The 15,561-nt window shown below is 40.6% G+C and overlaps 1 protein-coding gene and 1 non-coding gene across 2 annotated transcripts in view; one reads left to right on the top strand and one right to left on the bottom strand.

Annotated features, from left to right (window-relative positions):
- Positions 1–2,687: 2,687 nt before the first annotated feature.
- The window catches only part of EVA1A (eva-1 homolog A, regulator of programmed cell death), a 144,875-nt gene continuing 132,001 nt past the window's right edge, over positions 2,688–15,561 (top strand). The window contains exon 1 of the mRNA XM_025353973.1: positions 2,688–2,831. Within this exon, the coding sequence (XP_025209758.1) occupies positions 2,777–2,831 (55 nt within the window). The 5' untranslated portion in view covers positions 2,688–2,776. The remainder of the gene's footprint in view (positions 2,832–15,561) is intronic.
- On the bottom strand, positions 6,092–6,306 carry LOC112605515. Its single transcript, XR_003115493.1, has one exon. It is a non-coding gene; the product is annotated as a small nucleolar RNA U3 (small nucleolar RNA).

Below are 15,561 nucleotides of genomic sequence, written 5' to 3'. Positions count from 1 at the left end.
TGTTTGCTATGCTGTTAGTCGACTAAAATATGTAATTTGTGTGTGTGTGTGTGTGTGTTTTAAAAAAAATGGCCAAACAAAACCCTATATTACCATTCAAAATTAAATTTTGAATTTAAAGCAGGAAAAATCATTGCTTGATCTGTGTAGAATTCTTGAACATGCTTATATCCCTTGAAATTATTAGCAAAGATGCACTCGTGATTTTAAAAATGTAACAAAAAATGAACAAATTATACAAGAAAACATCAACAGATCTCTTGATAATCTTTTTAAAAAGGATGAAAAGGTCCAGATTGAACAACTAACTAAAACTTAGATCTTAGAAGTTAATGACTTAGGTTGTATTCTCTGCCTTTCACTTGCCCAAAGGAAAAAGAGAACAGTAATTAGGTGACAGCCCAGGCTAGCCATGTGCGTGCTCTCAGCATTAACGCTGAGGTATGATTATTAACGCTGTTGGTACGAGTGAGCTGCAGGTCCAGAAATACCTCTCCAGTAACACACTTTGGAAATAATCCCTCACAGGGTAGCCATGTCACTTATATTAGTTGTAAAACACACCACTCACTTTTTGCTAGTGATAAAGTGATTACTTCATTGACGTTTTGGAAAACTGCAGCAACATACTGTCTTAGCAAATGCTTTGAAACAACAAGTTGTTTTTACTTTTAGAGAAGAGTGTTTTAAACACTATTGATTAGTATTTATTTAAGAAAGTTTTATGGGCATGGTGGCTCATGCCTGTAATCCCAGCACTTTGGGAGGTCAAGGCATGAGGATTGCTTGAACCCAGGAGTTGGAGACCAGCCTGGGCAACATAGAAAGACTCCTATCTCTACAAATCATTTTTAAAAAATTAGCTGTGTGTGGTGGCGTGTGCCTGTGATCCCAACTACTCAGGAGGCTGAGGCAGGAGCATTGCCTGAAGCTGGGAGTTTGAGGCTGCAGTGAGCCATGATTGTGCCACTGCACTTAAGCCTGGGTGACAGAGAGAGACCCTGTCTCAAAACGAACAAACAAAAATAGCCGATTACTAGCCACTAGATTTTAGCCAATAGCACTAACATTCCTTAGGCCAGCTTATCAAAAAAGATATGAAATGCTGGCGATTGTAGGGACCAAATTTTGTAGTGAATAAGCCTTTGATGTGGCAGAAATCTAAACAGTATTCGATTGAGGCTACGCCCTACCCTTGCCTCTACTGACGAGACAAAAGCTGAGGGCTCCAGTCTGATGGGCCTTGGTACCCAGCCAACCAAGGGAGTGCGTTCAGGTCAAGGGCATGCTCAAGAGAACTCTCTGTGTTAGCTATTATTAATGGTTCCCAATTTATAGGAGAAACATTAGTTTAATAACTTGTCCGAGGTCACTTTGCTCAGCTAAATGAGTGATGAGTGTTTGATTCAAACCAGGCCTATCAAATCCCTACATCTGTGCTTTTCAGGGCCGGGAAGAGGAAAAGTTTGCTAAGGCAGAAATCAGAGGGTGGAACAACAATCCTTACCTCTTCCCTCCCCAGCCAGAGCAGCTCTGGCTGAGATCACATTTGAAGAAATCCTTTTGCTGTTAAGAAGAAAATAAGGAAAAAAAAAAAAAAAAAAGGAAAGAAAAGAAAAATTCCAGCCTTGCACTAGTCTGAGATATTTTGAGGCTGAATTAAATAAAACAAGATGTTAATTTATTATCAAAATTCTTAGCCTATAACAGTAGTTCTCAAATCTTGTGAACTTAAGAATCTGCTTGAGTGCTTGTTTAACCTGGAGAGTCTTAAGCTCCACCCTCAGAGATTGGATTGAATAGGTCTGGTTTGGGGTAAAGCACAGGAATTTGCAATTTTCACAGGTGTCCCAGGAGCATTGGATACAGGTGGTTACAGAACTACACTTTGAAAAACTGAACAAAGATGTTTTGAAAATAAAAAGAAAAATGTAGGCAGAGAGTGCCAGAAGTGATTTGATCTCACCCATTTGGCATAAGTGCTACTCCCTTTGGAAAGCCCTCTGTGAATGACTCAGCAAGGCCTGTCTTGAATCGTGAATCTGTTCCCTGGTTTGACATTGGAGAGAGAGTAGTTAATGTCACGGAAAGGAGAAAGTGAGTCTTAGGACTCAGTCCTTAGCCTGTAAGGGAGACTACCAAACAGGGAAAAAGAAGGAAAAGCTCAGGAGTGCTCCAAAGCCAACAGAAGAATATGTGAGCACAAACAAAAGAAATGAACAGAGCAATTTTCCTCCTGAACGATATTGAGTAGAATTTCTTAGGAGGGCAGAGGCAGGGGCCACACTGCTACCCATTAAATCATGGCCTGACAGCCAGTCACAGCCAGTCCCTTTCAGCCAAGAGCAATGTTCTGAGAACCCTTCCCACTTGGACTCAACATCACATCCCTGGCAAGGCTTCAGGACAAGAATATGAGCTCCAGGAAGCATCAATGATGGGGTTAGTGGCAGCCCAGATTTTTGTTGCAGAAGGAGCTAGATGCAGTAGTCTGTAGGTAGGGAGAGGGCGAAGTTGAATTTGCTGAGGATTTCATATAACACTGAAAAGATCATAATCCATATCAAGTTCATGTCCTTGATGACATTAAGTGAGATCCCATAGTTGTGGCCACCCATGCACATGTGATAGAACTTGATGATAAGTTAGTTTCACTGTCTTTCCTACTCCCTGCTATTTTCCCCAGGAGAGACATGGATTATGAAGGCTCCAGCATTACTGAATTTGTACTCGGTTTGCCGAGGTTTGGCTCAGCTCCGCATCAGGGAGGGCCCACATGGAGACTCAAGATCAGCCTGAACTCTCCGCATGCTGGATTCTCAAGGTCCCAGGTAAGCTGCCCTGGGGTACCATGGCTGGCTTAGGAACCAGGGGTCTGTGTGTGTTGCTGGAGCATTTCCCTCAGATGCTACTAATCCATGTGAACAGGTAGTCCATGAGTGGTTTCTAAGCCTGCCTGTTCCCTATCTCTCGTGTGTGAATTTTTTCCATACCTGTTTCTTACATGTGCAGAGACTCTTGGTTTGCTGGGCATCCCCATACAATCTCCCCACAGTGACCTCAAATTCACAATGTTCTAAACTACATTAACATTTCCTACCTAAGCAGACCTGCTCTGTATTTCTATCTTGGATGAAACAGCCACCCAGCTGCACATACCATATCCTCGGGAATCTTCATTGACTCCTCCCTCTTGTTTACCCTGATCATCCAACTGAGACCAAGCCCTGTGGAGACTACCCCATAAATAATTCTTCAACCCATTCTCTCCCCTGGAGCCTTTGCCACTGCTCTGGTTCAGTCTTCATTTTTCCAGTAGATTTGCAAATGCTTCCTTACCAATCTCTCTTCTGGGGTTTCTCAAATAATGTGTTCTTGGCATTTTCAGAAGGACAATTGTACATTTGTGCAAAATGTTTCTGACATTCTATCTATCTATCTATCTATCTATCTATCTATCTATCTATTTTTTGGACAGAGTCTCCCTCTGTGGAGGCTGGAGTGCAATGTGCAATAGCGCAATCTGTCACCCAGCCTGGAGCAACCTCTGCCCACCGGGTTCAAGCAATTCTTGTGCCCTAGCCTCCCAAGTAGCTGGGACTACAGGCGTGTGCCATCATGCCCAGCTAATTTTTGTATTTTTAGTAGTGATGGGGTTTCACCATGTTGGTCAGGCTGGTTTTGAACTCCTGACCTCAAGCAATCCACCCACCATGGCCTCCCAAAGTGCTGGGGTTACAGGCATGAGCCACCGTGCCCTGGCCCCATATGATTTTTTTGCATCTGTGGCCTGAATGCTGGAAATGTGGGTAGTACCTTTTAATTGTAGGAACCAACCTCTCCTTCGGCGAGTGGTGCTAGAAAGGAGTTAAGTTCTGGTCAGGGACTCAGGGATGTGAAAGGACAAATTAGAGCCACAGGAGCCATTGGGGTGATCTGAGCAAAATCTGAAGGCAGGAGCCTGTGCTTTGGGTGGGGCTTCTATACCCTCCTAGCGTAGGAATGCAGCTCCCCTAGGGAGCTTTGATGCAGCACACATTGTATCTTTACCCCATGCCATGTCCTCCTTCAATTGTGTCTTCTATCACCTTTATTTTCTACTAATTCTACACAGTACCTCTAGGAGACTGATTTCACTTGTTACATCCTCCAAATATCATGTAAATGCCAATTTCTCCCAAACTTGCATATCTACTTCAAGGTATCTCTTCTCAGGGCTAGGCACAGTGGCTCATGCCTGTAATTCTAGCACTTTGGGAGACCAAGGCAAGAGGATCCTTTGAGGCCAGGAGTTTGAGACCAGCCTGGGAAATATAGCGAGACCCTGCCTCTACAAAAATAAAAGAAAAAAAATAGCCAGTTGTAGTGGTGCATGCCTTTAGTCCTTGCTTATCAGGAGCCTGAGGTGGGAGAATCACTTGAGCCCAGGAGTTTGAGGCTGCAGTCAGCTATGATCGTGCCACTGCACTCCAGCCTGGGTAACAGAGTGAGAACATGTTTCTAAAAAAATAAAAATTTAAGCTGGGCATGGTGGCTCACACCTGTAATCCCAGCACTTTGGGAGGCTGAGGCGGGTGGATCACTTGAGGTCAGGAGTTCAAGACCAGCCTGGCCAACATGGTGAAACCCCATTTCTACTAAAAATACAAAAAATTAGCCAGGTGTGGTGACACATGCCTGTAATCCCAGCTACTCGGGAGGCTGAGACATGAGAATCATTTGAACCTGGGAGGCGGAGGTTGCAGTGAGCCAAGATCACACCACCATACACCAGCCTTGGTGACAGAGGGAGACTCTGTCTTGAAACTTTTTTAAAAATAAAAATAAAGATTTAAAAAATAAAAAATTAGATATTTCTTCTCAGCTCAAGACCTTTGAATATATTAAAAATTTAGTATGTGACAAAACTGCCTATTCAAATCAGTACAGAAAGGTAAACTATTAAGCAAATAGTGTTTATGCACTCAGGAAAAAAGTTAAGGTAGATCCTTGAACCATTTATAGAAACATATACTTGATTGTTGAATAAACATAAACATAAAATAATAGAAAAAATATAAAAGGTACGTAAAGTCTTCTTAAAACATAAATTTAAAGAAACATGAAAGAAGAGATTATATCAATATTAATAACTTCTGAATATCACATCATAAACAAAATTAAAGACTAGGCTGGTCCAACCAAGAATTAATATCCAGAATATACAAAGACCTGTATGCAAAAAAGAAAAACATGCACAATTCAGTATTGAACTGCATACATATATTAATATTTGCAGAAGAAAATAATATGAATGACCATGAAATATAATAATTTCAATCTAGTTAGTAATAAGGGGAATTAAATTAGAGCAGTAATAAGATATTGTTTCTTCTGTCCAGGTTGAAAGAGAGAAAGAGTGAGACTGACAGAAAGAGGCAGAGAGAAAGAACGGAAGTGGGGACCAGATATTTACTCCACACACAGTTGACAGCGGGTATAAAATCTCAGTGGTGAATTGAAAGAAATTTTGGTAGTAGCTTAGAATTTAAAATATAGATACTCTTTGACCCAGCAGTTCCACATCTTATTTACTTGCAAGGAAAACTCATGGATATGCAGAAAACATACAACGATGTTCATTGCAAACACTGCTTGTTCTAGCAAAGAATTGAAAGAACTGAGAGAAAACCAATGGTTAAATATACTATGGCACATCACTGGCTAAATAAATATACTATAACTTATTCATATCTTAAGATACTATATAGAAGATAAAAACTAATTAGATACATATGTACTGATGTGGATGTTTAGTGAGAAGACATGTTTAAAATTAAAATAGTATCATATATGGTTATATAAAAATAAGCAAAGAACTAACTGCTTTACTTGACAAAGGACATTTTTGGTAAAGGGTGAGCAAACCAAGAAAGAGATACACCTTCAATTTATCTTTTCGAGAGTTTTGTTGCCAAATGCATCTTTAGTATTGCCACAAGAAAACTGAAATAAAGAAGATACTAGATGTTACCCTTTTCCTTTATGGAAAAGTGAAAGGAACAATCCCTGAGAGTGAAGAACAAAATACAAGCAATTACATCAGAAAGGAACCCTGCAGCTTGTGTTCTCTCTCTCTCTTATCCTTGCCCAAGGAGCAGAGCAGTCATCGACAGCAAGCAGTGGCTACCACCAGGTGGCACCACCTACCTGCCAACTTCTTGCTCAGGAGAGCTACTGCAGCTTTTCATTGAGTTTCTCCTCACTCTGTTCAGAAACATTTCTCTAGTAACCTACTGTAGAATTGATCCCCAAACGTATAAAGATCTGCCCTCTGCCTTACTTGGCACTAGGAATTTTATTCCTATTTTGTTGATGGACAGATTTCTCCCACCTCCATCCCTACAACCAATATATATATTTTAAAAATGCATAATTACATATATAATAAATATAGTATGTGTATATAATATATAATTACATAAATTATATAACATATACATCTAAACATATACATATATACACATATGTGTATGTGTATATATTATATATAGTATCTATGTTATATACATATATAATATGCATGTATATATACATATATAATTACATTTCACAAATTTAGCATATATCATATATAATATGTAATATATTTAATTATATTTTATGTGTATATATGCATGTAATTATATTATATATGTATATATAATTTATATTTTATATACAAATTATATGTACATATATTATATATATATATAATTCCATTCTACAAATTTAACAAATGCCTTGGGCTCTTAAGTATTATTTCTTGGCTGGGCATGGTGGCTCGCACCTGCAATCCCAGCCCTTTTGGGAGAATTGCTTGAGGCCAGGTGTTTGAGGCCAGTCTGGGCAACATAGCAAGAACCTGCCTCTACAAATGTTTCTTTAATTAAAAAAATTTTTTTTTGAGTTTAAGTCACAAAGTTCCTAATTAGCATAGCACCCTCCAACTGATAGTCAAAGCCATCACTATCCACCTGACAGCACTCCCCTAATGCTTTCAGGACATTACTCCCTGCTCTGTAGCTCTCAGCACACAGGACCCAGGTCCCCAGTTGGTGTAGGGCTCTTCTCTGTGGTGAGGAGATACTAGAAAGATGATGTTTTCTCCTCAGAAACAAACCATGTATGTCTTGCTCAAGTGTAGATTGGAGGTTATTTCTAATTCTCCTTTATGTCAGGAGTTCAGTGCCACTGAAAATTTTTAATGCTCAAAATGGCAAAAATTACATCCTATCATGTTCCCTTGGATATCCAAATGTACATGATGAGTTGGCAGTTGATACAAGAGTCTGTCTGGGGTACAACAGAGTGATCTGGAGATACAAGTAAACACAACTATTAGAATAGTTTGAGATACTAACTGATGCTTTCTTCCCTTGCATATTTCATTTAAAAAAATTCTGAACTTTCCCCCTTACCACTTCCATTCAAGAAGAAGGACCTGTTTAAATCAATTGCCTTAGGGGAGGAGCACAACAGCAAAAGACAATCTGCTGACCTCTGGCTAAAGCCCACACTCAGATGCCTCTGAGGCCGAACATCATAGCAGAGGGAATGCCTTTGAGTCGGAAATCAGAGTTCCCTTCAGTGGTGTGGGGCTGGGAGGAAGTCTGGTGTTGGAGTCTGAAAGGTTAGGAAGATCCCAGAAAGGAATGGCCATAGCCTTCTAGTGATTTCCAAGCACCAGAGGCGCAGAGCAGTGGGTAGGTCCTGAGGAGAGAGGCCATGCATGGTACTACCTGGGCAGAGTTCTTGGGAGAGTGGGGAAGAGCGAAGGATGATAGGACTCCAGAGGGTCGTAGGGGGCCTGAGGCCAGTGAGCAGGTAGCAAGGGGAAATAGATGGTTTTTGTTTTGTTTTGTTTGATATAGGGTCTTTTTCAGTTGCCCAGGCTGGAGTCTAGTGGCACAATCTTAGCTGGGACTACAGTTGCATACCACCACACCTGGCTAATGTTTCAATTTTGTGTGGAGATGGGAGTCTCACCATGTTACCCAGGCTGGTCTGGAGCTCCTGGGGTGAAGTGAAAAGCCCACCTCCACTTCCCAAAGTGCTGGAATTGCAGGCGTGAGCTGTGCCGCCCAGCAAGATAACGTTGATTCTCAAGAAAGGCACAGAGGAAGTAGAGAGCTGCTGCCTCACTGGAAAGGACTAAGGTGGCCTCTTTATGGCTGGGGTCAGGGTAAACCTGAAGATATTGGGATTCAATTTCTACTCTTCCCATGGAAAAGAGGCAAGGGTGGGGCTCCACATAGAAATTAAGTTAAATCTAAATGAAGATATATTCCTTTTACATAAATCTGAGGACGGAGAGTCCTTAAAACAGAGATAGGTCTTGTTTCCTTATCAGTGCTGCACAATAATGATAATTTATAGGGAACCTCCCAGAACATTTATGCTTTTTCCATCATGAGGTGGCCAGATGGCTCCCTGGTTTCCTGAATGAAGTCTGGAAAAAGTTACAGATGTGGAAAGAGACAAAACAGTCTAAAACTACAAGCAACAGGAGGCACTGGGCATTGGAGGTTGGCTGCAAGTAAAGAATAAACATAGAACACTTCAATTAAATGATCATATATTCACTCATCCTTTATGCTTTGGCAGCTTTTAGGAAATCTTCCAGTGCTTTCACCCAAGCCTTCTTATCTTCTTAGCAACACATTTCGCTTAGCTGGTATCGTATTCCTATCTTTGGCTTCAACTAACACCTCTTCTTGGTGTCTTCTTGATCTACTTCTTCCCAAACACCTAAACTAAGCTTTGGGTAGAGACCTGAAACTGCCTTATGGCCTCATTCCAGGACACATCCCTTTGGGCAATAAAATTTAGCATGTCCAAATCATAACTCATTTGGTTTCATTTTTCTGGCCAAATAATAAGACAAAAACCACAAAAGCATTGAAAAAAAATAAAACATTTATTAAAGTGCCTGGCAAGGAGTACACGTCAGTGAATACATCCACTGAGAACTCTGCAGAGGGGAAAAGTTAGGAGGGTTTGAGTGCTAGGAAAGGGAGAGTTCAGGCTAGGATGCTAATTAAGGATTGAATGAGTCCATGTGTCTTTTCCATTGTTCACTGGTCAGCAAAGATCTTCCAGTAGTTCTATTAGGTCTGTCTTCTTAGGGTCACTCAATTTCATGGTTCTTTCTCAATCAGCTGGGATGAAATATCTAATTTTATGTTGTCATCTCCTGGGGCAAGTATAAGTGGAAAATTTCCCTTTGACAATTTAACCTCCTTTTTGCCATTAAAATCATTGTTTGTTTTGCATCTAAATACTGCCTTTTTTCTATCTGTAGAATAGATCCTCAAAATGAGATTTCTAGTTCAATAGGTATGTGGATTTGTGATTTCATTAGAAATTGTCCGAGTAATGGCTGAGGGCGGTGGCTCCCACCTGTAATCCCAGCACTTCGGGAGGCCAAGGCAGGTGGATCATCTGAGGTCAAGAGTTTGAGATCAGCCTGGCCAACATGGTGAAACCCTGTCTCTACTAAAAATAATAATTAAAAAATTAGCTGGGCATAGTGGCGTGCACCAGTAATACCAGCTACTCAGGAGGCTGAGGCAGGAGAATCACTTGAACCCTGGAGGCAGAGGTTGCAGTAGCCAAAATCATGCCACTGCACTCCAGCCTGGGCAACAGAGTGACACTTCGTCTCATCTCAAACAAACAAACAAACAAAAATTGTCCAAGTATCTTTCAAAAGTGTAGAGATTCACTCACCACCAACAATCGTAGGCTTTTTTATTTCCTTCCTCTTTGTCAGTTCTTCATGTTAGCTCTTTTAAATTTTTGTTACAAATATGCAACTAGAAGAAATAATACCCAGTGTTCAACAGATCAATAGTTAATATACATAGTTAATATTAATATAAAATATATAATATATAGACATATATAGTTAATATTAATCTATCATACATTTCAAAATAGCTAAAAGAGAACAATTTGAATGTTCCTAGCATGAAAAAAAGATAAACATTGAAGGTGATAGATATCCCAGTTACCCTGCTGATTATATGAACATACCAAATTATCACAAGCACCCTGAAAACATGTTTCAATTTAAATCAGTAAAAATAGAAATATTTTTTAATAAAATTATTTAAATATTTGCCAATCTTAGATGTGAAAACTATTTCATTTTTGTATTAATTTACATCTCCCTAGTAATGAGATTGAATTTCCTGTTGTAGGTTTGTTAGTTATATGCATTTATTCATTTTATCAATTGCCCGTTCAAATCCTTTGCCCATTTTTCTATTAGTCTGTTTTAAAATAAATTTGTAGGCATTTTTTGTATATTAGGTATAGTAAGCTGTGTATCATATGTATTAAAAGTATTTTGTCTGCCCTATCATTTGTGTTTCTTTCTGGTAACTTTTATCATAAACATTAAAAAATACTAGTCTAACATACCGATCTAATCATTTATGACTTCTGGATTTTATGTCTTCTTAAGGAGTCCTCATTCTCAAAATTTTACACCAATTCTTCCCATATGTAAATAAAATACCCTCATCATATATGATTTTCATTTTTTTATAGTGTTCTTCTTCTTTGTCTTGGTAGGGCACCCAAAGAGATGAGTTGGTTTCTTCCTGCAGTCTGGTAGCCCCTCGGATTCTTGGAGATGCTTCAGTTGACTAGAGCTTCCTATCTGATTTCAGCAGTCCATGTGGTGATGTCAGATGCCAAGGCAGAGCCAGCCTTTGGTGAATGGAGATGTGAATGGGAAAGCAGAGAAGGGGGGCATGGATATGTGGATGTGGCTAGATACTGCATGGAATTCAGCCTCCCACAGTGGAAGTGAAGTGGAATAAAGTGGGTGCTGAGGACCCACTTCGGGAAGGCCTCAGGTGCCCGCTGCATGTGGGGTCAGAGTGACTGATGCTTTGTGTCTCCGAATGATAAACCTCATGGAAGGTAGTGAAAGATCAGAGAGTTCTTCCTCCAGATCTGAGACAGTGACTCCTTTCTTTGCTCATGCCCATAGTGTTTAGACTTTTTCTGCCTTACAAGTGCATGTGATAGAAGAGGCTGCATTTCCTTGTTTCTCTTCCCTCCCAGATATCAGCAACACCTCTGGCCACTCTCCAAGGTGTTGGAGTTGCACCCTGCCCTCTGGCTGTGTCCACAGTGCAGAGATACTGACACTTATGTCTAGATAAAGACCTTGATACATGTTGGGCCATTAGGCAGCTTGTGGACTGCTTTTCACTTCACCCTAGCTGGCCATGTGTGAGATAGAGCACTATTGACAAGCAGCTCTCATTTGGGGGATGCACGAGGGGAGGAACACACAGGCTGCTGTGGTTGGTCACCTACTCCCAGTGTTTTTCCTAGATCTTTGCCTTTCGAACCTAGAAACTCCCACCATCACCTCAGTTATCTAGATTCAAACCTTCTGCTGAGCTGTGGAGTAATGTAATTCTGCCAAAGAATGTTTGTCTCTATCCTTTGTCTCATTCCTGAAATCCTACACATGAATCTAGCACAGAATGTTTCTGCAGCAGACCTCAGGAGGGCTGCCTTCATCACATAGCAGATGACTAGCCTTGCCTCCCTTACTCTGCCTCCTCTTGCTCAATTCAAGTCCCTACTTTGGAAACACTTCTCTTGCTATGCCTTGGAACCCTCTCCAGAACATGATGCTTTTCTATTTTTCCTTCAGCTCCATTTTGCATGGCAAAATTTGGGCAAAGGTTGCTCATGTAAGTACTTCCTTAGAATCAACTAACCATGCCTACTTCCTGACTAGTTCAGGGAAGGAGTCTATCACACGGAAGGGGGAACTTTGGAAGGAGACTAAGGAAATACAAGTAGAAGCAGTGGAGAAAAACCAGGAGAGAGTAATGGCATAGAAGCCAATGGAAAAAAGAATTTCAGGAAGGAAGAAGTTTTCTATCTTTGGAAAACGAAATCTCCCTGGCGGAGAGGATGAGAACAATGGACATTTCAAGGTACCTGCCTGCATGGTTTGTGTTCCTAACTGTAGCAGTGCCTACCAAGGTGGAGCAGGGTGGGCAAGGGTACCAGTGGGAGTGGGTCCTACTGGGCAAGGGTACCAGTGGGAGTGGTTCCAGTGGGGAGGAGTATTTTATTGCTGAGACTGTTTAGAATTGCTGGTACATGGTGATAATAGAAAGCAGATGAATATTCAGTTGAGTTTATTATTGCTTTTACATTATTTACACCCAGGCACTCCCTTATTGCACCCAGGGTGGACCACTCCCATCCTCCATCACCCCCTTAGTACACCGCTGAAATTTATTTTGTCCAAAATGGATGAGTCTGGGACAGGCAGAGCCCAGAACTACAAGGAAGGCGAACTCGACTATTTTCTGCTTAATAAAGCAAGCTATTGATTTTTAAGGCATACCAGAGGAGAGAGGCATGCCTGACCCAGAAAACAGAGAAACAGAGAATATTTAGGAGGAAGAGAACAGCTAGACTTATGGTGACATACATCTTCTCCATTATCACAAATTCTGGGGAAAAGCCTTGTGGATTGGCTTGGGTTGGGGTGAATGACGAATCCTGGAAATGGGGTGAAGAAAAGAGACAACCCATCACAGGAAACAAACACAAGTAATATCATGAGTTCATGAAAAGCTAAGACTCAGAGCCAAAGAGACCATGAAGAACCTCAGGATTCTTGGAGGGGCACTGGACTTCACATGGCATCATGTAGGAGCAGATCCTTTGGAATGTGAGTGTAAAGAGGCAGAAATCCATTTGCTTCTTCATAGCTTCTCTGTAGTAAGAGGGACAGGTGAGTGGGCCCAGGTGCACTCAGAGAAAGGAAGTGTAGAGCAGGCAGCCCTGGCCTGGCCTCTCGAGATCTTAAGCTCAGGTATGGAAGATCCGTGATGCTGACAGACCAATCAAAGAGATTCACAGTGGAAGCCTACCAGCAATGCAGTGTGGGTTAGCGTGGTAGGTCCCTTCTGATGAATTTCTTAAGAACCAAACATGGCAGACAGAGCAGTACAAACAAATTTGGGATCTTAGTTTCAAACATCAACCATAGTATGCCTTCAACAAAAGTCAGTTGCATTAATTAAAATGACCCAATAGGAGTGAAAAGGGGTGGGAAAAAATAGGATATAAGCACTCAAATTTACATATTTAGAGGTGGGTAGAGTTGAGCTCAAATAGGTCCTAGGAACAATGACTCAGTGGACGCATAACAAACAATTACCGAGCAACTACTTGTGTAAAACTTTACACTAGGGACTAGAAATAAAAAATTTCTTAAGACCTTGTCCTTAACCTGTGGAGTTTCTGTTACAGAGCATGTCATTATCACATGGGTGAGTTGTGCCCTCCTCTCACTTTTTCTTCTCTACCAGGATTTCCTGACCATCTTTCAAGATTCAGTTCAAATCTCACTTTCTTGATGAAACTACCCAACAATGCCAACAACAAAAAAACATTAGCTATTTCCCTCTTTGCTTCTAAAGACTTCTTTTAAACTCATATCATTTAAACTTTATTGCTGTTTCTATACTTGTCTTCCTTGGTAGACAGTATAGAAGAGAAACATTTTGTGTTGTTTAGATTTGCATCTGTTAGATTTCATGATGTTTATTTATTTATTTATTTATTTATTTATTTAATTATACTTTAAGTTCTAGGGTACATGTGCACAACATGCAGGTTTGTTACATTTGTATACTTGTGCCATGTTGGTGTGCTGCACCCATCAACTTGTCAGCACCCATCAACTCGTCATTTACATCAGGTATAACTCCCAATGCCATCCTTCCCCCTGCCCCCCTCCCCATAATAGGCCCCGCTGTGTGATGTTCCCCTTCCCGAGTCCAAGTGATCTAACTGATCAATTCCCACCTATGAGTGAGAACATGCGGTGTTTGGTTTTCTGTTCTTGCGATAGCTTATTGAGAATGAGGGTTTCCAGCTGCATCCATGTCCCTACAAAGGGCACGAACTCATCCTTTTTTATGGCTGCATAGTATTCCATGGTGTATATGTGCCACATTTTCTTAATCCAGTCTGTCACTGATGGACATTTGGGTTGATTCCAAGTCTTTGCTATTGTGAATAGTGCCGCAATGAACATACGTGTGCATGTGTCTTTATAGCAGCATGATTTATAATCCTTTGGGTATATACCCAGTAATGGGATGGCTGGGTCATATGCTATTTCTAGTTCTAGATCCTTGAGGAATCACCATACTGTTTTCCACAATGGTTGAACCAGTTTACAATCCCACCAACAGTGTAAAAGTGTTCCTATTTCTCCACATCCTCTCCAGCACCTGTTGTTTCCTGACTTTTTAATGATTGCCATTCTAACTGGTGTGAGATGGTATCTCATTGTGGTTTTGATTTGCATTTCTCTGATGGCCAGTGATGACGAGCATTTTTTCATGTGCCTGTTGGCTGTATGCATGTCTTCTTTTGAGAAATGTCTATTCATATCCTTTGCCCACTTTTTGATGGGGTTGTTTGTTTTTTTCTTGTAAATTTGTTTGAGTTCTTTGTAGGTTCTGGATATTAGCCCTTTGTCAGATGAGTAGATGGCAAAAATTTTCTCCCATTCGGTAGGTTGCCTGTTCACTCTCATGGTAGTTTCTTTTGCTGTGCAGAAGCTCTTTATTTTAATTAGATCCCATTTGTCAATTTTGGCTTTTGTTGCCATTGCTTTTGGTGTTTTAGACATGAAGTCCTTGCCCATACCTATGTACTGAATGGTATTACCTAGGTTTTCTTCTAGGGTTTTTATGGTTTTATGTCTAACATTTAAGTCTCTAATCCATCTTGAATTAATTTTTGTATAACGAGTAAGGAAAGGATCCAGTTTCAGCTTTCTACAAATGGCTAGCCAATTTTCCCAGGACCATTTATTAAATAGGGAATCCTTTCCCCATTTCTTGTTTTTCTCAGGTTTGTCAAAGATCAGATGGCTGTAGATGTGTGGTTTTATTTCTGAGCGCTCTGTTCTGTTCCATTAGTCTATATCTCTGTTTTGGTACCAGTACCGTGCTGTTTTGGTACCAGGACCGTGCTGTTTTGGTTACTGTAGCCTCGTAGTATAGTTTGAAGTCAGGTGGCATGATGCCTCCAGCTTTGTTCTTTTGACTTAGGATTGTCTTGGCAATGCGGGGTCTTTTTTGGTTCCATATGAACTTTAAAGCAGTTTTTTTCGAATTCTGTGAAGAAAGTCATTGGTAGCTTAATGGGGATGGCATTAAATCTATAAATTACCTTGGGCAGTATGGCCATTTTCATGATATTGATTCTTCCTATCCATGAGCATGGTATGTTCCTCCATTTGTTTGTGTCCTCTTTTCTTTCACTGAGCAGTGGTTTGTAGTTCTCCTTGAAGAGGTCCTTTTCATCCCTTGTAAGTTGGATTCCTAGGTATTTTATTCTTTTGAAGCAATTGTGAATGGAAGTTCATTCATGATTTGGCTCTCTGTTTGTCTGTTACTGGTGTATAAGAATGCTTGTGATTTTTGCACATTAATTTTGTATCCTGAGACTTTGCTGAAGTTGCTTATCAGC

This window comes from Theropithecus gelada, chromosome 13 (assembly GCF_003255815.1).
Source record: "Theropithecus gelada isolate Dixy chromosome 13, Tgel_1.0, whole genome shotgun sequence".
Lineage (NCBI taxonomy): Eukaryota > Metazoa > Chordata > Mammalia > Primates > Cercopithecidae > Theropithecus > Theropithecus gelada.
This window is presented reverse-complemented; position numbering and strand designations above follow the sequence as displayed.